Source organism: Candoia aspera, chromosome 7, assembly GCF_035149785.1.
Source record: "Candoia aspera isolate rCanAsp1 chromosome 7, rCanAsp1.hap2, whole genome shotgun sequence".
NCBI classification, from domain to species: Eukaryota; Metazoa; Chordata; class Lepidosauria; order Squamata; family Boidae; genus Candoia; species Candoia aspera.
Window position 1 is genome coordinate 63,286,213 of NC_086159.1, and position 27,701 is coordinate 63,313,913.

The 27,701-nt window shown below is 41.7% G+C and overlaps 1 protein-coding gene across 1 annotated transcript; it reads right to left on the reverse strand.

The window, feature by feature from the left end:
* Positions 1-5,300: 5,300 nt before the first annotated feature.
* Positions 5,301-26,454, reverse strand: CRELD2 (cysteine rich with EGF like domains 2). Its single transcript, XM_063307929.1, has 10 exons — positions 26,201-26,454; positions 24,711-24,793; positions 22,573-22,683; positions 19,203-19,294; positions 17,072-17,248; positions 11,000-11,098; positions 10,247-10,330; positions 8,933-9,028; positions 6,866-7,006; positions 5,301-5,812 (listed from the first exon to the last, which is right to left on the reverse strand). Exons 1-10 carry the CDS (start codon positions 26,378-26,380, stop codon positions 5,760-5,762), a joined length of 1,116 nt encoding a protein of 371 aa, XP_063163999.1. The 5' UTR covers positions 26,381-26,454; the 3' UTR covers positions 5,301-5,759.
* Between the last annotated feature and the right edge of the window lie 1,247 nt (positions 26,455-27,701).

Consider the following 27,701-nt stretch of genomic DNA (forward strand, 5'->3'; position numbering starts at 1 on the left):
GTCCCTGTTTGTGGCTCCAGGGCAAAAACACCAGAAGGTAGGGAGGACTTTGTTTTGGGTTCCATCTTTCCCAATGGTGGAACATTCAGAGCTTTTCAAGTTTTGTTCTTTGGGAACATGGAGTGTCCAGGATGTTTCTGCAGCACCCCATCTGTTTGAATATTCAGACAGAAAGTCCTAAGTGACAGTGTTTTGTCCTGAGCTTTGTATTTTGCAAAATGAAATTGTTTGAAGATTTTAAAAAAAATGGTTTTGGCAGCACATATAAATAAAAAGGCCCTATATAAGTGGAAATCCACAATAGCAGCCCATTTATAGAGAGCCTTGATCTTTTAATGTGCCTGAATCTCACAGTATTTTTATGGAGCTTTCAGATTTTGAAGGTAAGCTGATGATTGCTTCTCAGATAAAACCAAGACCAAAACCAAACCTATCTCAATGTGACTTCCTCAAGATCTTAAAAGCCATTTTAAAGTGATACAGAAGTCATGTGCTTCCCATACATCAACCTGTTTCTAACCTAGTTGTTATTCCGCATATTTAGGCTATCTGAATGAGGATCTGCAAATGTCTTCAGCAGCTCAGGCAGAACAGCTGCTTTTTAAATGATTTCAACCTAACAAATTAGAGAGTGAAATATAGGAGACAGAGAGTGGAGAATGATGTGCAAATTGAACACTGAGCCTATGTAAATCCTGGACCTTTACAATGGTTTAGAAGAAATACATTTTCCACCAAGTTTAATTTCTAAGTGTATTCACCTAAGTTTATATTCCCAATATTGTATTCCTTATTTGTATGGATATTGGGTTCTAATGCAACATCATCCAAAGTCCAAAAACTTTAAAGTTTAAAAAAAGGTCTTAAAGCAGTTGTGAGTTGGCAGTGATTAATGGCATCTCACAAGGGTGTTAGTTTTAGAGCAAGTGCTCATAGATAGCCAGGTTTCTTTGAAAAGTAAGCAGAAGAGAGTTGTCAGGTCATTTTAAACAGGTGCCTATAGAAATAAAATCTTTAATTTACAGATGCAGGAACTTAAAACACCCAGCTTTAATCCAGTGGATATTGAAGGAGCATTGTGTTTCTTTGGATATTTGAGCAAAGCTCCCTTCTGAAGTTGCCACCAAAACACCTTGCTTCTAAGAATTATGCTTTGTTCAGGAACAGTAGCTTTTGTGCATGTGCAGGAGGCACTGTGAAATGGATTGACAATGTGGAAGAACGCACAGCTAATGGCAAGGCACAACACACCTCTGCTAGGCAGAGTGCCCCCCTGGCACAGAGTCACCCTGAAAATGAGTGCCCCCAACAGCACAAATCCATTGTATTCTTTAGGGAATGAGTGAACAATTAGGATTTTGATCCTGACTGCCTAAAATTCGTAATTGCTCAATATATTACTAAATGGTACTAACTTAAATAGCATTGAAGGAAAAAAAATAATTGGACAAATTTATGGATTGTTTCTTTCAAGTTAATCTGCTATGACAGGTCAGTGGAATTAATTTGCAGTTCCTTATTGTAAATGAAGTGAACAGGAGTGGTCATTTAGATATTTAAAACATTAATCATTAGCAAATAAACTGATCCTTTCTCTTCTCCTTAGGTCATCTTTCAAAGAAACAAAGTAACTGCACAACATTTATCACAGCTTACCCCCCCACACACACACAACCCACCTCAGATTTGGATCTTGCCAAGATTGTGATTCATCAGCACAGCAAAGCACTTGGCAGCTTTGAAAACATAATTAACTGGTCCTTAAAACTGACAAGAAGGTTCAGTGATTACAGTAGTATTAGATCATTATTGTAATATTAAGTCATGTAACTTCGGTTGATCTTTCACAAATTCTTCACTAGTTTTATTTTTAGTGTTTTGTATTCAAGAGAAATGCTAAAAAGGGATATTACACTCTTACTGCTCACCAGAAAATACTATTATACCATTATAAATATCCTATGCGATAGTCAAAAATTTAGAATATATTTTCCATCAAGTTTAATTCCTAAGTATATTCACATAAGCTTATATTCCCAATATTGTATTCCTAATTTGTATGGACACTGGGTTCTAATGCAACATCCTACAAAGTCCAAAACCTTTAAAGTTTAAAAAAAGCAGTTGTGAAATGGCAATGTTTAATGGCATCCCACAAAGGCATTATTTTTAGAGCAAGAGTTCATAGATAGCCAGGTTTCTTTGAAAAGTAAGCAGAGGAGAATTTTCAGATAATTTTAAACAGATGCCTATAGAAATAAAAATTCCACACTCCTTCCAAGTAGCAAAGGATAGGCTGACTCTTAGATTTAAGTAAAAGCAGATAAAACTTGCTTATGTAACTTTTTTAAAAAATCAGATACTCTAACATTAAAATCTGTATAGACAAACATTATTCTATTGCCTTTAAGTCCAGATGTCCTTAGAAGACAAAGAGTTGGGGGAGAGATGAAAGGATTTTTTTTTTAAAGCAAAAAAAAAAAGGTAATTTTTTAAATTTTTTTTTAAAAAACTAAAAAAATATTTTTTTTTAAAAAAAATCTGGATAAAATAATAATTTGATGATGAGGACCCCCAGCTAGGGCAACTTGGCTATAAAGTATTCTTTATTTCAACTATTATTGAACTATTATTTATGAAGCCTTTGTCAAAGCTAAAGGAATGATTGACAAGATACTGGTCATAACTATGTATTAATACTGTAACTGAAAGCACCAAGGGTATCTTGATGGCAGTCATTACAGAACAGGATCAGGACTTAGTTGGGCTTCCTACTGGAAACTAGCAGGCCACCTTGGCAACAGAATGCTGGCTTAGATAGACCTTTGGTTCATCTTTAAAGTTGCCACATACATATTTCTGTGTTCAACCATAATCTTTTATAGATATAAGCCTCTGTGAAGATAACTGTCTGAATTTAAGTGTGGACTTTAAATCCCATTAAGTTTAGAATAGTAGAATAGGGTAGGATGCATAGCTTACATCCAAGCAAATTTTGTGGAAGAAACTGCATGTATTTTTGCTGGGAGTTACGACTTGCTCATACTGAGATGGAGCAGAGAAAAGGTGCAGAAGTACCACCATGCACTACTAAAGAGGCAACACATTTCCCACAGGCTTATTTTGCCGGCAAATGGGGAATTCTGTGCCAACAGCAATAAATAAAGTTTGGATGTGTATACTTCTGAATATATACATTCCTTTAGTTCTTGGCCAAAGACCTTAAACTTTATTTAGGATTAGTTACTTTTCACCAAGTATTCAGTGAAAGAACTCCAGAAGCCAGTTAATGCATGCTAAATGTTACATTTACTACCAACTTTTAATTTGTATTAGGAATTGATCCAGATACTTCTGAAGCTCATTCTGCCTGCATTTATACTATGATTAAAGCAACTATCACAAATGGGCATGTCAAAGTTACTATGGTAACAAGACCTTAAGTGAAATATCTTCTCAATTGTAGGATGAAAGCCCTATACTTAATGATTGTTGCCTCAGTTGTGTAACACATATCTTCAGTTCCTCCTTTATTGGAAACAGGCTGCATTGCCAGCTTTGCATTGTTTGTTGTTTATTCGTTTAGTCGCTTCCGACTCTTCGTGACTTCATGGACCAGCCCACGCCAGAGCTTCCTGTCGGTCGTCAACACCCCCAGCTCCCCCAGGGACGAGTCCGTCACCTCTAGAATATCATCCATCCATCTTGCCCTTGGTCGGCCCCTCTTCCTTTTGCCTTCCACTCTCCCTAGCATCAGCATCTTCTCCAGGGTGTCCTGTCTTCTCATTATGTGGCCAAAGTATTTCAGTTTTGCCTTTAATACTGTATTCTCAGATTTGTCTGCAACTGAAGTACTCCCCCTGGTGGTTGGAAGTGAAAATATCCCAACTGCTGCACTGCAGTCGATCAAGGGTTCTTTTCAAGTGAATATTACTAACAAAGGGACTTCTCAAACATGAATATAAATCACATATTGAACCCAAGCATGCAAAGAACATACATCTCAACTGGGTTGAACAAAAAACAAAGCTAGATGAAAATATTTTTTTCTGTAATACAACTGAAGGATTAATTCAGCTGCCTACTTAGCTGGTTACATTTATCTGCAGGAATTTAAGTATCTATGTGCTTAAGAGTCTTTGCGCCAGTTCATATATTAGTAATAATTAAAAAATAATTGTGTAAGACAATGGCATCATTTAGACTTATGAGTTACCTCTGCCTCATGGTGGTGAAGCGCGTCCCTTTCTCTTGATCATGTTGTAAGTTGGCAAGCATTACACTATCTACCATATTACTCTCAAGCACAGAAGCTGATCTATCTGCACCCCAAACACCTCATTTGCTCCCAATACAGAATGGGACTGAAATTTTCAATTTTTTTCATTTTGGAGAAGAGCTGAAAGGGGTATATTAAGCCTTATAGACTTTCTGTGTAGGGTTTGGCCAAGGGACAAAGATGGCTATTTTATGACTCCACAAGGCTTACAGTATCCACTTCAGCCTATAATCTCCTTCCCCCAATACACCGCAAAAGGCCCAAAGCTTTAGATCTGGCTATTCATCCTGCAACTCCAAGGCAGGACAGAAAGCCTAAATGTGGCCTCCAGGCATAAGAAGGTTGCACTATCAGCATGAAAATGATTCAGGTGACACATGAACAGGCAACAGATACATGAGCAAAACCAGGTTAGCTATTTGCTCTCACAACCAGCCTATAAAGTCTTATTTAATTTCTTAAAGGTGATGATCAGAATATTCTTGTATTAGACTTCACTATGAATTTAAGTATGTGTTATTTAAATACATCCGAAATCTTATTGTGGAATTGCAAATTTTGATGATGTAGTGTGATTTTGCCTTACTCACAATCACAATCCATCTATCACATTTTCTTTTAAGAAGGTATAAAGGCAATTGAAAATTAAGATGTATCACATTCTGTTTTCTAATTTCATGGATTCAGAGAACAGTTAGGTGCTTATTTGTTCCTAAAGGTTATAATTTCTCGATTTTGATGGACAGAGGCTTATTCCAATAGAAATTTAGAACTGGCATTTTCACAATATAAAATTGAAGTCCTAAATTCATGACGTACTAAATACACAATCCCTACCAATGTTGAATAGTATCCTGAGACACAGAAAAATGATTTGTGAGGACTAAAAATATAGTAAAGTTGATCTCTCTGTTTAAGGTCAGCAAACTTCCAGAGAGAATAATGATTAGAAGAACAAATAGATAAATCTACAATTACCATATCAATCCATTCAATGAATACCATCACACAAAGCCTACAAAAAATACAAAGCAGCCACAATAAATCTTTAATGACAAAGTTGACCATCAGATTTCATTTACAGTTTTTTTTCCAAATGCAGTCTCCCTTCACCAACATGGAAAAGGCAAGTTCTAGTCATTAAAAAATCCACATCTAAAAGTCTTTAGTTTGCCAAGTAATTTCCTTTTCTACTGTTCCACAAAGGACAATTAGTGCTGGAATGGGCACCATGCCATTTAATTTCACCAAAAGTCACTAACCACTTCTACTAGGATAGTGTAATGGCTGTATAAAAAGTAGTAATTGCTTCTATTTTGTACAGAAATGCAATTTTAAGGACAATTTATCATTCATTTTTACAGGGAATCATACTGGCAACCTGCACTTGTTTAACACCGTTTACATATCATCTCAGGTAGTGGTTGTTCAGTTCAATAACTTAAGGGTTGGATATCGACGTCTCATCTTGGAATGTAGATCATAAGTCTTCATGGGTGTCAGGCGAAGATACGTTTGCTGGTGTTTCCTCTTCTGTCAAAACCAATGAATCTTAATTAAAATTGAATTCCTATAGTCACACTACTGCTATTAGCTGATATTCAGAAGTGCCAATAGTAGTGCAGGAAGTGTACTGATGCACACACAGGGAGAGCAGTGGTCAATTTTTTTTTTCCTTTGTGTTGGCAAGATACCATTTCAGAGGGGCCTTGCCTATCTTGGGCAGGTCTTGTGCTGGAAAGCCCTTAAAATCACATGAAATATCATGCATAAGGTGGGGGTCTTGCCATCATTTTCTTAAGCATCCAATACAACTACATATCCTTCTCTTTTTAAACTATATGACTGTCAACCAGATACTGTACATCAATACTGAGAGACTAATGCAGATAGGAACGTATACTGTCACTAGTAAGTATTCTGCTACATGGCGCACAATGTTGCATCTACAAGGATGTCCATACCTTAAAGGCTGTACAATCTAAATTTCTGAAATCCTTACTCTGAATTCCCTGCTGTTGCTAACACGCTTCTCTAGCTAGAACTTGGCTGTATTTCAGTCAAGGCTCAGTTGTGACTCTCTTGGTTGAAGCACTGGCTTAAAGAAATTTGGGGAGCTGAACCTCTAGCCTGACTAGTTCTGATACATACCAGTCTGTCTTATCCCATGATAGACTCTCCTCAGCCCCTGACTCTTCCATATATTATTCTCAACCTTATTTTATCCTCTACCAGCCTGCCGTCTTAACGTGGTACCTTCCAAGTTGGAAGATCAACCTCAGAATTCCCATTCTAGTTGGAGAGCAACAGCCTGGGAAAGGCTAAATTAGGTTGACAGAATGATTGGCACAAAGTTACTGATGAGTTTCATGGCTAAATTTGGTCTTTATCACTTTGGCCACAATATCCCACTAGTTTAATACCTAGCAAAGATACAGGAATCAAAGTCAGAAAATATGGAGATCAGTTTTGAATATAAGAAATACATTTAAAGGGAAATATAAGGACATTGAAACTTTCTCTAGATCAGTAGTTAATACTACAGCGCTCTTCCCACTAAATCCCACTGGAAAGAGGGCCACTCACCTGTTTTTACAGATGGAACACAGATGCCATCTCTGTCTTCAAAGCCCTCTGAGCAGATACATTTGTAACCTCCTGGAGTATTAATACAATCAGTTTTTTCTCCTGTGCACACTTTTTCGGGTTGTGCACACTCATCTACATCTACAAAAATGTGTAACAATATGCAGGTGAATTATTAGATTATATTAACAATCTCAAAAAGAAATGCATAGTTTTATTGGTTTCTTGATGGGAAATACTGTATCTTGAAACAAAATTTATTTTTCACAATTATCCATGAATAAGTAAGCTGTCTCCACCTGCCCTCTGGATACTTTTGTTAAAGCACCTACTATAGACATTTATGGCTTAGTTATGCGTTTATGCTTTATATTATTATAGTATAACTTATTTTGCCTTTGTTACAGCTGTTCTTCCTGGTAAACCTGAACATTTATGAAAGGATCAAAATAATTTCATTGAAATTATGTAATCCCACATAAAATACATAGATCAATAGGAAAAAAAATAGCAATTTTCACAAAAAATGTTCTGCTACAAGCTATATGTTTAAAAAGACCAGTTTTTTTAAAAAACAAACTGTTACTGACATTTCTATAAAACCTGAGTTAAGTTTTGCAAACTTTTTTTTTTTCATTTTTAGAAGTAAAAATGCTACTCATTACAACTTTCCCCCAACCTATTGCCTTCCAAATGTTTGGGAACTACAAATCCCATAATGTCCAACAAGCATGGCATTGGTCAGACTAGCTGGGAATATTGAGAATTATAGTTTGAAAAGATCACTTTTGAAAGTCCTGCCTTAAAAGAAAGTACAGAGCTCCCTTCCAAATAAGGCTCACCTCTGTCTTCCTCATGCTAAGAATAAACTTATTTGTAGAGATGTGTAAAACGTATGACCTCAAAGCAGCCATTCTGGGGTTTCTTGCATGTTTTTCTAGATATTGCTTTGAGATTCAAGCAATACTTGCTGTTTTGCTCCAGCCTTGAAGCAAAATCAGCCTGTTTTGAGTGTTCTGATTGTTTCAAGTGGTGCAACTGAGTTATTGCTTTGTTTGTGATTAGATGACCTTTTAACAATGTTTTTCCAGCCTAGCCACTGGGGCAGCAGGGATGGGCTGGTATCGGCGTGGAGCACCAGACTGTTTTATACATTAGTTTTCTTTCTGAAATGGTCTTTGCTCTGGGAAAGTTGGAGCTCCTGTGGGTCAGTCGTGGACTGCACTAAGTGCGCTGTTTTTGCAGATAATACAAAATTGTTCAGAGGTATATGCACTACTATGCATCACACTCAACTTTTGCTGAGGTTGTATAAATGCAAAGACTACTAGTACAATATTAGTTTGAGAACTTTGGTATCAGATTTATTCTTTGCATATTCTTGAGTCTTACTGATAGTCAAATGCATCCTACTGAATTTTTAGCCAAAATTTTCTGCAATTTGGGAGTAGGTAGCATCTAGCATAAACTATCACCTCATCGACTGTTATGGTCCTGGGGTGAATAAACGAGGAAGCAGCGGCTGGTCCTGCATTGCTCCTGTTTGCTATGGATGGAATACTCAGTAATTTCTGTGGAGTTTTGCTCTCCTGGAACACAGACAACTGATGCAAAACACATTTTTTGTTCCATGCATGCCTCTACTTATTTATTTATATTTCAAATTTCTATCACCACCCATCTCTCCCGAAAAAGGGACTCTTTAATAATTTATCCTTTTATGCTTTTAAAAGCTGTACATCTTAACTAAATTAAATTCAGCTACTCTTTTTATTGCTGATTTTATACAGTCTTTTTTTTAAAAAAAAATCTGAATTGATTATAGATGTAGTTTTTAGTTCCTCTCAGGCGACTATTCCATTTTTAGCTTAAAATTAGCAATCAATTCTATATAGAGAGTTCATGTAATTGCGTTACTACACAGCTATGTTCACAAATAACACAAAGCAGTAGTAAATATGGGGTTAATTAAGAGTTTTGTAAAAGGAGTTAAGAATTGCAATTAGAGCAAAACACACACACACCCAAATTTAAAAACCCATGACATTAGAGGTATAAAAATCTAACCTGTGCATGTTTCATCTTTCATTTCATAGCCAGTTATACAGCTATTACACTTATTAGGCCCTTCTCCTGTGCATCCCAAGCAGCTGAGATCACATGCTAGAATGTGAAATAGAAATGTCATTACTGTGGAGTTCTTGGCGGTCTCTTGAGCTTGGTTGTTTGCTTGCAGACGTTTCATTACCCAACTAGTAACATCAACCGTGTGAACGCATGCGGGGTTTGCTGGCTGTTTATATATAGTAGCATATTATCAGGTTTAACATGACAAACAGGCAAGGTTAGCTAAAGAAAATGTAAAGCTAGCAGACACACAAGTAGTGAAGCAATGGTACACTCATGCTTAAGATACTTTTATCAAAAATATTTGCGTAGAATAGGGTCCTCAGCCAAGCTCTCTTATTCAAATCTTTTCAATTTAACTACAGCATTAGGGAAACATGAAAGAGCACACACAATGCAACGTCAAGCCCTCGGCTTATTTATTAGTTAAGAGTTATATACCACCTTTCCTGCAGGAACTCAGTGACATTTGTAGCATTCTTTCCTCAATCTTTTTCCCCAAAACAACAAGCTTATGGGATAGGTGGGCTGCAAGAGAGTTAACTTGCTTCAAATCACCCTGTGAGCCTCTGTAGCTCTGGATGGACATGGCCCTGAATCTCTCCAGTGCTATCTAACAGCTTACCCATTGCATCACATGGGCTTATACAGGCATAAAAAAACCCAGGAGACTGCATATACCAGTTGATCACCAGTTGAAAACCAGGAGATTGCATATACCAGTTGATCACCTTTTCTTTCACATGCTATGGGAGTTAAATATAATTAAGGATATATTATGTCATGATTTCTAGAATTGCAGAGGCAGCATCTGATGCAGCATTGATAACTGATATCATCAGAATCATACCACAATGCTCTGGTTCACACTCTGCATTAAGCCATAATGTGCCTTTGTTTGGGATTAGCATAATGCGAAAGCAGAGCTAGTGTTGCCATAGTGAAGTTCATATAACTGCAAGACAAATTTTAACTTTCACACAGGTTCAATGGGAACTTTACTGGGAGGAAGGGGAGCAGCTGGGGAGAAACATCTAACTTGACATAAAAACCTGAACAAGAAGTCCATATAAAGAAGAGGAGTCAGCAGAAGCAGCACAAGTTATACTATTTCATTTTTAAATTAAAATGAAGGTCCACTAATTATTCTTAAAATTCTATTTCCAACAACCAACCTGCCACTTTTTGTTATTCAGGAAAAACAATTAAGCGTTCTATATATTGAGATTTATTTATAAATATTAAAAAATAAACCTTTGCAGGAGAAAGAACCATCTGTGTTTAAACAATATTGATCAGAATTGCAAGGTGAATCTTCTACTGCACATTCATCCACATCTGAAAAAATGAACCCACATTAAAGGTTATTGCCACAGAAATGGAAAAGTTCAAAACCTGAAAAGAAATCTGATATGCGAGATAGTGTTGATTTTTAGATTCCACTGTACTAGTTATGTTTCATCAAATGTTAGTAAGAAGATCTCTATGATTATTCATAGTTGTCTGCTTTGTTTTTTCTCTAAGAACAAAATAATCCACAGGAATAGTGAAAAAAAGAGGAAAAATAAAACAGGAATAGACCTATAAGCCATGAAGACTTCTCTTATCTGCAAAACTAGTTCTGGCTTGCTTAACAAACTATCGTTACAATGCATCCGTTCCTCAGTATTATTTAATGAATAAAAGTGCACACCATTGGATAGCACAGTCTGCTTCCACCTTTGTCTTTATTTTAAAACCAGATAGCTAACAGTTGAAGAATTCCATTTACTTATGGCTGAAAAGTACAAGTACAAAAGAAGTGCAGAGTTGGGAGAACTTGATATGAATAAGCCACAGCGCTGCAATCTTGCTATTATATTTAAGAACTTTCCTTTTTGAGAAATGATATGCAGCATAAATATCTATAGTGCACATGAAAAAGAAAAGATAATCACTCATCATTTAGATGTCTATTAATGAATCATTTAGCATAATTTTTTAGAAGTATCCCATGGCCCCACTCACCCGCACAGGCTTCTTCTTCATTTCTGAGCCATCCTTCTTTACAATCTTTACAGTCCTTATTGGTTGCCCCAGTACATGTTTTACATGAGTCATGACAAGCTATGAAAAAAAGCAACATTTGCAAGATTGTTATAGACATACAGAACTTTAAAAAGTTTGCAATTATTACAGAAAACAAGGGAATTGTGCAAAATATCGCTTTTTCGAGACTTTATTCTCATTTCAGGATCAGTCCTGGAATAGGGGTTTTACAGCTCTATTTAAAGCTCAAAGAACGTGTGTCATGATCATCGTTGCGATGCTTGTAACATCACAACGGCTCACATAACAATACAAAGAAACGAGCACCGGGCGGATTAAGGGATAAGGCAACCAACTAACAAAAGCAAGCAACAGGTGCTGGCAACAAAGTATCGATCCTAGCTGGAGGCACGGAAGGAAGAGATACAATGTTGCAAGAGAAGTAATTGACAACACCTGACCACGAGGCACGCCCGAGCTGTCAGGAAGCTTACGAACCGGATCGCCCGGCAATGACCCATCACCGGCCGGAGAAAAACAATTAAGGAGACACCCGAGGCACAGGAGGGGCTGCTCGACCCATCACCTACCGGCAACGGAGCTCGGGGTACACTCGGAGAAGGAGGGGTGGAGCGCTGACCGGCGCGGGCTATTTAAATCCCGTTCCGGTGCGCTCCACTCACTCTCAGCTTTCCCTAAGGCATGCATTCTATACTCTAATAAAACCAGAACCTAAAGCCTACACTAGCATCTGTGTTTTACTGGGTAGCAGGCAGAGCCTGACATAAAGCTGAGAGTCACCAAACCAAAAATCGCCAAGCTCCACCGGACGAAAATTTTTCCCACGGGAGAGACCAACTGGCGAGAAACGGAATCAGGGACAGCGATGGAGCCAGCTTCGCACCAGAGGCGTGAAGGACGGCCCGCAAGAGGCAGAGGCAACCCGACGGTGGCTGGAGGCGGCGCACCCCACAGGAGACGCGGACAACCTCCCTGCCCACACCGCTCCCCAGTTCCAGACCTGGAGCCCCAACCCAGACGGGAGAACCCCGACGGAGGACGAGGTCGGGGACCAACAACTCCTCGCTTGGGCCGACAGAGCAGGATCCGGACGGGAACACCTTACCCCAGCTGGAGGCTCCGCTACCCCGAAACGCCCGAGCAGGAAGGTGCAAGACTACGTACCGGACAGCATCTGGCAGCACCGACGTCAGATGACCAGGGCACGCCAGACAGGGTCACGGCTCTAGAAGCCAGAGTACGATACCTTGAGCACCTGCTCCTGTCCCCACCAGCGGCAGATGAGGACACGACCCTGAAACCCAAGGTACGAGACCTGGAACACATGCTCCAGTCCCTGGCAACAATCGTCAGTGAGCGCTCCAAGACTGAGGCAACACAGGGGGTAAGAGGGGACCGGGGCAACATACCCACCCCGTCTACAACCCCGAGCGGGAGGGGCCAAGCTCGAGACTCTACCGCAGAGATTCGCGCCCCCAGGCCAGTGGGAGCCATCCTTCAACACCCACGGGTTGGGGACCCGCAACACGGGAGGTTCGCAAAAGACTTCACCGTGGAATTTGACGGGAACCCCACGAAACTGTCCTTCTTTTTAACTAACGCGAGGGACTACATGGCCCAATACGGCCATTACTTCAACACAGAAGCCGCCAAAATCTCGGCGGTGGCCACCAGACTCCAAGATAGGGCTGCGGACTGGTACGTAGAGATGTACGAGTCCGGAGCCCCAGCTTTGACCAACTTCCATGACTTCCTCGCCGAGCTGAAACATTACTTTGAGGACTCCCTGGCGAAGGAAAGGGCAAAGTGCACACTCCTAGCACTGCGGCAGGGCAAGAGAACGGTGGCCGACTACGCTCTCGAATTCAAGGTCCTCGCGGGCAAAATCACAGAATGGTCGGAGGCCACCCTCATCGACATGTTCAAGTGTGGCCTCAACCGGGAGGTGCTCCAATGGGCACTCCACAGGGACAACCCAGCCTCCCTTCACGGGTGGATTTGTCTAGCCGGCAAAGCAGAGCACGCGCAGCGCACGTTCCTGCTCGCAACCGCAGAAGACAAAATCCTGCCCAGCACAAGAGGACCAGTCCCACAGACAGGGCCAACCTGGCACGCAGACCAACAACGGAGGCTTGCCCCGTGGACAGTGCACCAAGTGCGGGAAAATGGGCCACCAAGCGGCGGATTGCTTCACGAACAGAGCAACAGATCGCCTGCCCAGACCCACACCGAAGACGCCGCACAAACCATCCAACCCCCCCCCCCCCGCCAGATGGCTGACAGGAGCGTTAGCAACCCCGGACGAGGACGCGGATGCCTACCTCGCAGGGGACGCGATCGACGCCCAAGAACAGCCTGCGGGAAACGCTCCCCACCTGCTCTAAGCAGCGCCGCTGGGCAGGTGGTGAAGAAGGGGCGTAACAACCCCAGGGTGAGTGACGACTGCTCCATCCTGGCAGGGACAATCAAACTCGCTTACGGCCCCAGAGTCATTGCGGCCGAAGCTATGGTGGATTCTGGGTGCTCCAGAAATCTGATCCACCCGAACATTGTCACCGCACTCAAACTGCCCTGTGCCCCCCTCCCTAAACCGCTGGCGTTCCACCAACTAGACGGTTCTACAGCGGGGGGGGAGACCGGCCACCCAGAGGACCGAAATCGTCACCCTGACAATGGGCACCCACAAGGAATCAATAAACTTTGTGGTGACCAAGATAGGGAAACCCATAATAGTGTTGGGGATCCCACGGCTAACACGCAATAACCCACACATTGACTGGAGGACACGCTCCATCAAGTTCAAAGACGGGGTTTACCAGGCACCGACACCGGACAAACCATCTACTCCGACAGTAGGGAGGGCAGAAGCCGTCGTCCACAACAACAACCCCCCCCCCAGAAGGACTGCCAGAGCAATATGCAGACTTTGCAGATGTCTTCGGAGAAGAGGAGGCGGACCAATTACCCCCCCACCGCAAGACGGACTGCACAATTGAGCTGCTCCCAGATGTCCCATTACCCAAACCCAAGGTCTACCCCATGACCCAGAGAGAATTAGCGGCGCTGCAGGAATTCTTGGATAAAAACCTTTCCAGGGGCTTCATAGAACCAGCGAACTCGCCGGTTGGAGCACCCGTCCTATTTCGAGAAAAGAAGGATGGCACCCTAAGACTATGCACCGATTACTGTGGATTAAATTCCGCTTCCCTATCCAATAAATACCCACTACCCCTCGTAAAGGACATGCTAGCACACCTGTCAAAGGGTAGGGTGTTTTCCAAACTCGACCTCCGCAAAGCATATTACAGAATCCGCATCAGGGAAGGGGACGAGTGGAAAACGGCATTCAACTGTCCCTTGGGCTCCTTCCAATACAAGGTACTGCCATTCGGCCTTGCGGGGGCTCCGGGGGTCTTCATGCAACTCATAAATGAGGTGCTGCATGAACACCTATTCAAGGGCGTGCTGGTGTACCTGGATGATGTCCTCATCTACACGAGGACGCAGAGGGAACACGAAACACATTTCATCCCCTGCGCCTTGATCCCGTCAGCCCAACAGCTGGCGAAACTGTTCCTAGTTCACGTGTACCGCCTACACGGGTGCCCCTCCCGCTTGGTGACCGATAGGGGCACACAATTTACCTTGAGGTTTTGGCGGGCTTTTTTGAAACTGATAGGTACCCAGCAAACCCTGTCAACCTCCTGGCATCCCCAGACGGACGGATCCACAGAGATCCTTAATGCCACACTGGAGCAATTCCTCCACTCCTATATAAACTATCACCAAGACGACTGGGTGGACCTCCTCCTGTTCGCAGAGGTCGCATACAACAACGCGATACACCAGAGCACCGGAAAAACCCCATTCGGGGTGGTGTCGGGCCGGGAGTTCGTCCCCATCCCTGAACTACCTCAGCCTCCGTCCCCAACAGTGGCCGCTTGTGACTGGGGTGAGAAAATCACAGCTTCCTGGCCGGTCATCAAGGACGCGCTTAAAGAGGCACAAACAGCGTACAAATCCCAAGCAGACAAACACCGGCGCCAGCAACCAACATTTCAGGTGGGAGACATGGTCTATTTATCCACCAGATTCATAAAATCGCCGCAACCATCAAAAAAGCTGGGCCCCAAGTTTATTGGACCGTTCTGGGTAACACAAATAGTGAACCCAGTCACGGTGCGCTTGGACCTGCCCCATAATCTTAAAAGACTGCACCCGGTATTTCACTGCAGCTTACTCAAACTGGCAAGTGACCCCTTCCGGTGGCACTCACGCCCCCCCCCACCAGTGATGATAGACGGACAGCAAGACTTTGAGGTAAAAGAGATGCTTGACTCCCGGAAGCAGCGGGGCTCCCTCCAATACCTTGTGAAGTGGAAACACTTTCCACATCCTGAGTGGGTCGCTGCCCGTGACGTCCAGGCTCCCGACCTGATCCGCACCTACCACACCACCTACCCCTCCAAACCTGCGGCTTAACCTTTCTGAAGGGGGGCAGCATGTCATGATCACCGTTGCGATGCTTGTAACATCACAACGGCTCACATAACAATACAAAGAAATGAGCACCGGGCGGATTAAGGGATAAGGCAACCAACTAACAAAAGCAAGCAACAGGTGCTGGCAACAAAGTATCGATCCTAGCCAGAGGCATGGAAGGAAGAGATACAATGTTGCAAGAGAAATAATTGACAACACCCGACCACGAGGCACGCCCGAGCTGTCAGAAAGCTTACGAACCGGATCGCCCGGCAATGACCCATCACCGGCCGGAGAAAAACAATTAAGGAGACACCCGAGGCACAGGAGGGGCTGCTCGACCCCTCACCTACCGGCAATGGAGCTCGGGGTATACTTGGAGAAGGAGGGGTGGAGCGCTGACCGGTGTGGGCTATTTAAATCCCGTTCCGGCGCGCTCCACTCACTCTCAGCTTTTCCTAAGGCATGCATTCTATACTCTAATAAAACCAGAACCTAAAGCCTACACTAGCGTCTGTGTTTTACTGGGTAGCAGGCAGAGCCTGACAACGTGCAGGGGGAAGAAGGCCTACTTTGCTCTTTCTTTCCTGCTCATTGTTCTGACAGCTTTCTCTGCTTTGTTGTGTAGGGTGTACGGCATTTGGTGTGCTCAACAACGAAACTCAGGTTTACTGCACTCAAGAAGTTAATAAAATTTACTTAAATGGAACTGATGGATTTTATGTGCTCACTTCACCTCATTTTGTCTATTAATTATATGCATATTCAATACCAGCAACTATTTACTAAAAAATAATTGTATGAAATTTATTTATTTATCAATCAATCAAATTTGTCACTGCCCATCTCCTCTGACCGGAGGGACTCTGGGCAGTTTACAATACAAAACAATACATATACAATAAAATTCCAATAAAATCCCTCTAAAACAATTTCTCAGGTATCCCATCTAATAAAATCCAGATGGCTGTTATCTCCTTCAGTCATTATGTAGGAGGGGCACTTCAAGGCACTAGCCAGCCCCAAGTATGGCGATTCTCCTCCCTGCCCCAAGCCTGGTGGCAGAGCCAGGTCTTCAATTTCCTCCGGAAGGCTAGGAGCGATGGGGCTAATCTCACCTCTGGGGGCAAGATGTTCCAAAGGGTGGGCGCTACTGCAGAGAAGGCCCACCTCCTGGACCCCGCCAGATGGAATTCTCTTATCGATGGGGTCCATAGCATGCCCTTTCTGCATGACTGGGTGGGACAGGCTGATGATGCGGGGAAGAGGCGGTCCCTCAGGTAACCCAGTCCCATGCCATGTAGGGCTTTAAAGGTGATAGCCAACACCTTGAATTGGACCCTGAAGCAAACTGGTATCCAATGCAGCTCGTGTAGCAAAGGTGTTACGTGCACCCTTCTGGGTGCGCCAAACATAGCCTGCGCGGCTGCATTCTGGACCAGCTGAAGCTTCCGGATACTCTTCAAGGGCAGCCCCATGTAGAGTGCATTGCAGTAGTCAAAGCTATTTTAATCAATCATATTGAGTAACATAAGCATATAAACATACCTGTACAAACAGAATGTGTATCATTTTTGTAAGAGTTATAGTATCCATCGGAACACTCCAAACAGAATTCTCCTTGATATTCCTTTGTGCACTTGCATGATCCATCACCACCTCTAGTGCCATCTCCATCACAATGACCATTTCCATGGCACGGCCTTTCTGATCCTCCACGACAAGCTTCAATTAAGTAGAACATGTTAACTTTTTACATAATACATATAACAAAATGTTTTTTCTTACCATTTCTCTTGCTGCAGCTCAACCTTTATTGTTAAAGTTATTACAGTTATTCATAAGTTGCTTGATGAAGAGGGCACCTATCAAGAAATTTCATTTTTGTTTCAACTAAAAGTGTCAGAAATCTTCTAACATGTTTCACAACCACTTGCAGGCTCTGATAGCAGGGGAAATTCAGTCCCCCTCCCCAATATATAAAGGCTGTTTGGATGCTGTTTGGAGTTGTGAAGTTGCGAAGACATGCTGACTGACTGGAAGTATTGGTATCGGGACCTGCCTGCCTTTCTTTTGGACTGCCTCAAATTTGATCTGGAGCATGCATGTCACACTCCGTCTTGGGCAGCTGATATTGACGGGGCAGAGCAGCATATTTCCCTGGCTCCCGTGGATCTACAGCAGAAGCTTTGTGAAGGATGCTATGAGGAGGTTTGTCAGAGTGAGTCTGCCACTGTCTGTCCATCTAGGAGCGGCAATCTGGCTGCAGGTGAAGTGCAGGGCACTGCCACTGGAGTTTGGGAGGCTTTGGCAGTGGCGGTGGGAGCTCTTTGCCAGGAGGCCAAAGACTAAAACTGAGACTAAGACTTTGTGCTGCTGACAAGGATAGAGTTGCCCAGCTGCATTTCTGCAACGTTGTGACAACTTGACCTGTGCTGAGGGCGGATGGCATGACACACCATTTCTTTTCATCATTGGATCATGAGACTGCCCAGGAAGCTACCCAGGACTTTGAGGACTGCCTGGTTTATCCTTTGGGGGAAACAGAAGGGTGTGACTGACAGAGGTGAGGGGGCAGCAGTGGGCTAGTGCCAGAAGCCACATCCAAAAGGGTATGGGGTTTCCCCTGTTAAAAACCAACCTTCCTCCCTTGGATGAAAGCCATGAGGGTATTGGATGTGTGTGTGTGGGGGTGTGTGTGTGAAAGGACTGGAGGGTGACCCTGGCCAGTGGGAGAGAGCAGTTGATGGGGGAAGCCATGGCTGACTGGCTGTGGAAGGGAGTTCGTCTGAGTCCTCCATGATGCTGCGAGCGTGAGCTGAAGTGCCTGGAGAACTCAGTTCCCATCTCTCTTTGGACGAATGAATGATTGTAGGGAGGCGGTGTGGGGATCCCATGTTTTGGGAACTGGAGGGCACGGGGCAAGGTGTGTGGAGAACTTGGGGGGGTCAGGGTTGAGATGGAATATCACAGTGGTGACGGGTATGGGAAGGTATGGTGGGAGGCCGCGGTTGGGCCAGTCTCAGGGAACAGGGGCCCAGTGCCTTGTACTGGTGTCATGTTCTGGCCCCCGGATCTCAATCCCAGTTCACGGTCTGCAGGCCTTTGGAGGCCCTGGCTTTAGGCTGCTGCTACTGAACATCTATAATACCTATAATAAAGCTTCCCTCATCTGTGATTTAATCACAGATGAAAGGGCTGACCTGGCATATATTACTGAGATCTGGCTGGGCCCGGAAGGGGGAATTCCACTCTCAGAAATGTGCCCAGCTGGGTTTAGGCTGTGGCATCAGCTGAGACTCTAGGGCAGGGGTGGGGGTGTGGCAGTTGTCATTCAAGAATTTCTTATGGCTTTCAGGAGCGCTGCTCCACAAGTTGCCGGATGTGAGATCCATCTAGTGATACATCTGACTTAAGCCTTTTGCTTTTAAATGAGGTCATTATTAGAAAGTTGCTTATCACCTCCTATATAATCCTTGCAAAACTGTATTTAAAGCACTTCATTCAACTAATTGCACTACACTGCTTTCATTGTCTATCATGTCTCTAGACAAAAACCGGATTTTCAGCAGATTTCACAACACTGATGGCACAAATGAAACTTAATTATCTACATTAAAGCTTCTCAATTCTAGGATTCTAAAAATATTCCAGGACTTTATTATTCAAGTTTAATTACCAATACAGTCTGGTCCATGTGTTCCAGCAGGGCAGCAAACTTTAACTGTTTCAATACAAAGCCACTTAAAGAACTCAGGGTATTTCTTCTTCCTGTAAGAATAAAATAATGCACAAACACAATATTTGTTTATACATTTCATGCTGATCTCTGCAAGTTACATACACTCAGCGTTACATTTCTGTAGGAAAAGATCAAGAGAACAGCAACTACAATTTGCCATTAAATTCCAAAAGACAATAATGCGAACACCACGTAAGATGTCCACATATTATGAACTGTCAGCCATTTTTGCTCTCCCATTTCAACCTGCAGCATCCTACAGAGAAAGCCTGATCTCCTGATCCAGTATAAAGAAGTAAGAAGAACTGACAATTGTACAAATGAACAAGGGTATTACAGTACCTCTATTTCCTATCTCATAACAAACCAATTCATTTGAGAACAATGGGATAGTTGCAAAATAAATCGTAATGCTCTGGGAGTATAATGTCTTGAACTATTATGCTTGATCTTTTAATTGTAACACAGTTCAAACTACTTATCAAGGGAAAAAAAGCCCAGTTAACCTAACTTCCTGTGGTGTTAGTAGCATGTTCTACCACAACTATTAAAGCTGCACCTGCATTGGCCAGTTCTGTCCAATTGTTTCTGAGATGTCCCACTACAATCCTCTAATTACCCACTTGGATGTTATGCTAGACTCATCATTATTTCCAGCCACACTTAAAAAAAAAACAAACGTAAACACTGGATAGTAAGATTAAATCTTCGGCTGGCGCCAGTGGCAGATTTTATGCTCAACTGCTGACTGATTTCTGCTTGCATCCATTTGCAACCAACCTGTTGCAGAATTTGGTCTAAGCCCTAACTCTAAGCATCAAAGTTAGGCATCCTTAACTCTACAACATGGATGTTAACTGTACTATTTATCTTCTTCAGAGATCCTAAAATAAAACCCTGTGAGGCCACTGAAGAGGAAGGAGTTCAGCAAGTGAAACACTGTACAAGCCACCTGAGAAAAAAGGAGGAAAACTAATTTAGGACATAGTCTTGCAAATGCAAGGCGTATCAAACTAGAATGATTACCTAACTGGGTGAAAAGTGGCAGCAAAGTTGAGGAGGACAAGGGAAGAGCAGAAACCTGGTTTTAGCAGTGAGGAAATCTATCTGGGATTTTAGCATGGGCAATATCAACTGAGTAGAGAAACCAAATTATGGAACCTTGACCTAAGAAAGTCAAGAAAGTGAGAGAGAACAGAATATTTCAGGAATTTTCAGGCAAAAAGAAAAAGGGCTGGGTCCAGGAGATTTTTTTTTTTAACGAATAAAGGGACTTTAAATTGAAGCTACAATCGAATACATCCATTCCAACCGGCTTAGTATTTGTGTTGAAAGAAGCCTCTCAAATGAAAATTAGTAACTGCTGATGCTTTCATTTGAGGAGAATGTCATACCATCTTTTCAACCCCTTTCTCATTTAACATATAAAGTTTTCAATAACTTTGCAGCAGCAATTGGAGACAACTGACAACCTTCTCTATACATTGCATATGCATTTACGTATTGGGCATAAGAATCTTCAATAGTGGAGTGTTGCACAGAACAAAAGCTACAAATCTTTCATGGGTAGACCTTTGCCTCTCTGAGGAAATTTTTGCTTATCCTTCACTACAAACCAGCTGATCAGCTATTGGCTGAATAACAGTTATGACTGTTTTCCACTGCTATAAAGAGCAGGAAAAAACCCCCAACCCTGTCTATCCTTTTCTTGAAATCCTGATTAATAATTTCATTCCTACCCGTATTAAGATTATCAGAAGGGGACAAGGGGGAGGCTTTAGCCTAACTTAACCAGGGATCACAAATCAAGGGCAAGGTATCATTATGAATGTGTAAAAGAATGAATTAGTATGAACGCATGTCCCACATAAACACAAAAAAGCCCTGAACAGATGTATTCAATAAAAAATTATTGAACAAAATGTAACTGTATCTCAGGACAAAAAACTGGTTTGTAGGCTTTGCAGCTAAGTGATGATATACAAGGAAGAACAACTTGCCCTTCTGATCCCAGGTAGTGCTGTCAGGGCTGGTAGTTAGATAAATTCTCTTCTTTAGTTGCAAATGGAGCAGATGTGATCTGGAATTAACAAGAACCTTATCATGGAATCCTATGAAATAATGTCTAGAATGCTTATCACGTGCATTATTGTAGCATCTAGCAGCCATGTATAGCAACAGTTATAGAAATCTCAATACTAAATGCCACGAATAAGGTATATGCAAGGCTTCTGCAGGATATTGAAGTATCTTTTGTTTTTTCCTACAAAGTACAAAATTACAAAAATGATTATATCCATCCACTGGTGATGCAAAAACTCAAGGCAGTCTACCTACAATGGACACATCAGCTTGATGCAACAAGCCATCTTTATCTGCTTTTCCTTATCAGCAGATTGAGAAATTAAATTGGAAATGTATGTCTCAACAGATTCTCCAATGAATGTGATGTATACTTTTACTATACTGTGACATTCATAAAGCACCTGCTTTGTTTACATGTTTACACCCTGCATATAGCTAACCTGATTCACTTCAGATGCTTTGGCATGGTCAGTGATGAAGAATTATGCAAATAATAGTCCAAAAATTCTGTAGGGCACTGAATAGTCTACTGCTTAACTTAACAAAGGTGTGTGTGTGTGAGAGACGGGACAAAAAAAAAACGGGGAAGAAACAACAGCACTACATTCAATCTACTTTTATTCTTCACAAGAACTTTCAAAATAGTTTTAGATATTTTAAAGCCAGTGGCACAACACAAATAAATGCTGCAGCAACAAATTTGTTCTCCTCGTGTAGATTTAATCAAAGCATACAGCCAAATAAGCATGCCTTACCAAGTTAACAGTGAAAGGGGAAAATGTTATTATCAAACTATAGCTTAAGAATGTTCCGTTAATGCACTTAATATTACTCTAAATTAGACTTTCTCAACTTTTTGACCCCGGAGGAACCCTTGAAATATTTTTCAGGCCTCGGGGAACCCCTGCACGTTCAGGCTCAAATACAGGACAGATGTTACAAAATTATATTTGTTTCATGTGTAGGCCTGTAGATATGCATTAACAGTGTTCTTAAACTAAAGAATGAAACTTACCTCTTTAATGTGAAATGCCTGAATTCGAAATAATTTTTTAAATAAATTGTGATCTCCCAGGGAACCCCTAGTGATGTGTTGTGGAACCGGAGGGGTCCACGGAACCTGGTTGAGAAACCCTGCTCTAAATTATAGATATTTTAAAAAATCCCTACCTTTACCATGCACAACCAATATTTAAACAAGTACTATTTTAGTTTTACTTACCATTTGAACCACCAAGTTTCTATATGTTCTTCATGCTCTTCTACCATGTTGTTGCATTCAAAGTTACTACTGTCACACAGATTTTCTATAATCTCCACAAGACGAATTTCACTAAATAAAAAAGAAATGAGTTGATTTGCTGAATTCTGACACAGTGCTGAAGCATGTATAAAAATTAAAACACAGATCTAAAAAAATCTTCAGTGTTGCTGTTAGCTTCTAATATTAGATAAGCTACAAAAGTAATGTCTAACGTTTTAGGCTGAAGTAGATTATAATAGAATATTCAGCATTCCCAAGACTGTAAAACTATATACTATAAGTCCCACTGAACTCAGTGACAATTACAATTAACCCACAAGGACTGGGCTGCCTATTTACTGTCTGCATGTCTGTACTCTCCACTTACTCCTTTGTTTGCTTGTGTTCTTCAATAGATTTTACAATTATTGTAATCCTCAAAACACACAAAGACTGAAATTAGAATTCCACAGAACTTTAGACAACAGTAATAAACTATGTGTTGATAAGCCTGCTTGCTTCCACTTTGCTCCTCCCCACTAATATTACAACTGGACAACTCAGGAAGTTTTTTAAAGCGTACTTTCTAACCCAAAGATTAGGATTCAGTAATATGTTTTTTTTTTAGATCCTATTTCACTTAGCATTCATATTGGCTTTATCAGGCTCACTGGGGAACAAACAGATGGCATGTACTAGTATACAAAAATCTGGCTTATTGTCAGAGACAGTGCAGCCAAAGTACTCATTCACAGTAGTAGAAACAGGGATGTGGAGGTGTTGATTGAAGGAACTAAAAAATATAATTAAAGGAGAAGAACACTCAAACTCAACTTACAATTACAGAATGAAGCAGAGTATTTTAACATTGCACATATTGAAGGATAGTTTTGAACAATGGACCCAGAATTTAATTTTAAAAGTGTCTGCCTCTATAGATAGACTGTTTAAAAGATGTTACGGAAGAGGAACAAGTTTTACCTGACAAGATCGAGACTGATTTGAAAGTGGATTTAAAAATAAGAAGCTATAAGAATGACATGGAAAAAGATGATACACTGGACATACAAAAGAAACTGGTTGAAGTCTTAATAATTAAATGTCTTCATAATTAAAAGGGATATGCAAACAGCAAACCAAGAAAGTGGCCTGGATAATTTTCATATACTGGATTTACAAGAGGCTTGTTAAAGTTTTGAAGAATTGTGTGAGAAGGAACAAAGAAAAAAATATCAAGCTCTACAACATTATTTGATGGGACTAAAGATCAAGATTGTTAGAAGTAAAAGGAAGGAATATAAAGTTGGCTTATTTGATCAAGGTTAAAATAGGTAAGTTTTTATCCCTGGTAACACTTAATGGACTTTTGCAGACATCAGGACTGAAATCAATGAGGCTTTATGGATTTGTTTATAGATAAGAAATGGGATATGGAAAGAAGACCTCATATGTTATATTTTAAGAAAAGGTGATAAGTTACTAAAATGGTTTATACTTGTTGTGATGAAGTCACTCCTTTATATATTTCTTTTCTTTTTCTTTGCTATATTCTTATTTTTTTCTTTGTTTTCTATTGCTCTTCCTATTTTTTCTTTCCTTTCTGCATCTTCTATTTTGTTTTTATTCTTTTTTAGTTTGTATTAGTTTGTATTATTGTAATTGTAATCTTTAATAAAATTACTATAAAAAATAAACTAGTAAAGGAAGCTGCAGCATTATGCACAATACCATCAAAGGAAAGTTAGACATGGATAGTGGGCTTAGACATTTGGACTTGCTTAAAGCTTGTGTCCTTGCATGTACAAATTCCTCTCTCCCTTTTCTGGTTTGTTTTAATAAGTTTGCTGTGATATTTGCTGGATTTGATTCTGCAAAACTACAGTATGGGCCAGGTGACATATTGAAACTTGGGTTAAACTTATACATATCAACATGAAAGTGAAAATTATCTTTGCTACTTCTACTGTCTTCAAACAGCAGTCTAGTACTTAACTCTAAACAGAATCTCTGCTTTATACACTGTATTCAGTCCTAGGCATCTCAATCTTGTTTACAGCAAAAAAGAATATTAGCTCACTGAGAAAATATGTATGTATGTATGTATGTATGTATTTTACCTGGACTCATATTTTGACAGTGTTTTTTCTTCCCAAGCTGTATTGCCACCTCCAAAATTCTTCTTTGCAGTGTCTGTTAGACCCTTCAGAACAGAAGTTAAAGTTTAAAGAAAATATTTCAAAATATTGTTTTTACCACCAAAAAGCAATTTTTTTAAAAAAGGTATATCATAGCATACATTACATCATACATTAGAATCAATTGTATATCTGTATATAACAAACACATTAATTTTTTGTTTTCCTTGTTTCTGAACAACAGTTTAAAGAAATCTGAAAGCAACAGGTTACTTCATTCCATCAAGGTCCAGTAATAAATATTTACAGAACGTGTACATACAATATAGAAATGCATTACTCTGCAGCTGAACTAATTTACTCTTTTTTGAGAGCTCATACTTCAAATCCATATAAAGATTAAGCCCTATTAATTGACAGATTATTGCTCTTCTACCTGTTTGCACCCAAACCAATAAATATTAAGGAGCATTTTTGAAAGCAGTAACTCTACCCTATCAACATGCTCTGGAACAAGGAGCAGTGATTCAAAATTCATTAGTGTCAGTGCACCTAACAGTGCTCTTATTTCCAATAATTAATCCCAAAATGAAAGAGTTCTACTCTTGCACAGCTCTCAATAAATATTCTCTCAAGTCATAAGTTAAGGCATTACACGTCTGAGTTTTAAAAAGGCTAAAACATGATTTCCCCACATTCACACGTTATGCACAAGCCTAACGATAAGTCTGCATCCCTATCTGTACACCATAACACTGAATTAGTAAGCATTTTAATAATGCTTTCTGTTACTGTTACTTAATTTAAACTTAAGTTAAGTTTAAAAAAAACACACTTCTAGAACATGAGAGCCAGTTTGGTGTATTGGTGAAGGTGGTGGCCTAGAAGCCAGGAGACTGCGAGTCTCTCTCAGCCCAACCCACCTCACAGGGTTGTTGTTGTGGGGAAAATAGGAGGCAGAAGTATTAAGGATGTTTTCTGCCTTGAGTTATATATATAAAAAGATGGGATAAAAATCTAATAATAGTAATGAGGAGGAGTATTATGTGTGTTCACCACCTTAAGTTACATATAAAAAAGACTGGATAAAAATCTAATCATCATCATCATCATCATGAGAAGTATTAATTATGTTCACCTTGAATCGACCAAATTAAAAAAAGGGATAAAAATCCCATCATCATCATGCAGAAGCCTACCTATAACAACACACCCCCAATTATAATGCTATTAAAAATAAGTCATTACTAGTATAATTGTTACTTGTTCGTGCTATAATTTTTAAGTACAAGTTTTAATGGGGTGCCGGGGAAACCCAACTCTCCCATTCTTTTGCCACGTTAAGCCCATGCCAGCTGCGGCTGCAGTAAAGGGGTCTCCCCCCGCCCTCCTTTTTACGGTTAGCTGCCTACCTAAACTGCTGCCAGAGCTGCTAACTGAGAAAAGGTAGACTATCGTCGCCCGCCTCCCACCTGAGTGAAGCGATCGGCGATTCCGCGACAGGTGTTGCAGGCCTGCCGGAGCCTGTCCTCGGGGGAGCCCAGAGCCGACATCGTCGGCGGGAGGGCGAAGGCCAGGAGGACGAGGGGCGCGGAAGCCTCCAGCCATCCCCACGCCGCCCGACGGATGCCCCAGCAAGGCCCGGCTCTCATCGCGAGCACCCTCCTCTCAACCGCCGGCTCCGCGCCCGGCCCATTCAGAACTCTGCCTCAGGCCCGCCCACGCTGCCCTCCAGCCAATTAGTCAGCCCACAGCGGAGACCCTCGTGCTCGTAGCGGGGGTCGTGGTCCAATCGCGGCTCGCCACGCTCCGAGCCAATGGGAACCCCACGTAGGGCTAGGAAGGAAAGTGAAGAGCTAGGAACGGAGCCATAGAGGTACGATGGAGTTCCATACTTGTGACGTCATTCTCTAGGCATCTTTTTTTTAAAGCAGGGTTCCTCAACCTTGGCAACTCTAAGCTGTGCGGACTTAAGTCCGCACAGCTTAGAGTTGCCAAGGTTGAGGAACCCTGCTTTAAAGCGAGGAGATAGAGTTCATCCCCATAAATGCAAGCCAGTTCCGTTGCAGAAACCGTGTCTACCAATATCCCATTTTCCAGGATAACCAATGTCCCATTGGCTGCTTATAGACAAGGAAAATAATCATATATTATAAAGCAATAGTTATGTAAAAATAAACCGAAACCATCGTAATAATTATGTAATTTTTTTACAAAAAGGATCCTTCGTACAGGACATTGGACGGTTGAGAGGGCTGTTGCTTGCTTTCTCCCTCTCTCTTCAACGATCCTTCGCTCAGGGAGTTGCTAGTAATAGGAGTCGTTCAAAAACACCGAAAAGCGCCATGACCCTGTATGGAGGCATGAGGTTTGCACGGGGAACGAGGTCTGCACTTGGGCAGGGAGAGGGAGAAGATTAAGAAACAGACTTGTTGGGCTCATGAAGACCACTTTTTGATGGGAGAGGCAGGGTTGGGAAGTCCGGCCGAAACTGCAAGAAATACGCCCAATTCACCGGTCGCTTGCAGATGAACATGCAAACATGCAACCCGCTGCGTGGTTGTCATAAAGGCGGCCCCGGGGCTGCCATTTTTCTTTTATTGCTGTTATTGTTATTGTTTCTTTTGGTGCGCAATAATACAAGTCTGAAGTTGGCTCCCACGTTAAGTCCGGGAAAGGGAGCGAGAGAAGAAAAGGCGGTCTCGTCCTATCTGAGAAAACTTCAGAAGCTGTCGATCCAAAGAGCGGGGCGGGGAAAAGGCGCCGAACCTTTGTCGTCACCGTTAACTCTTCCAGGCGCGGCCGCCGAGGAAAGAAAGGAAGCGCGCACCCCACGGAGAGCCGCAGGGCCCCTTGCCAAGGCAGGTGGGTCACCTGACGAAGCTGGCCCCTCCCCTCCTGCTGGTTTTGAAGGGTGTCACGTGACCGCTGGGGGTCGTCCGGAGAATCCACGTGGGTGCCTGGCGGGTGAGT

What these genes read in the sequence shown, in the direction of transcription:
- CRELD2 (XM_063307929.1), bottom strand. Translation starts at nt 26,380, where the DNA reads ATGAGAGCCGGGCCTTGCTGGGGCATCCGTCGGGCGGCGTGGGGATGG. An exon ending in GAAACTTGGTGGTTCAAATG is followed by an intron (nt 19,295 to 22,572) that starts GTAAGTAAAACT and finishes TTATTCTTACAG; the next exon opens with GAAGAAGAAATACCCTGAGT. An exon ending in ACATGGACCAGACTGTATTG is followed by an intron (nt 17,249 to 19,202) that starts GTAATTAAACTT and finishes ACTTAATTGAAG; the next exon opens with CTTGTCGTGGAGGATCAGAA.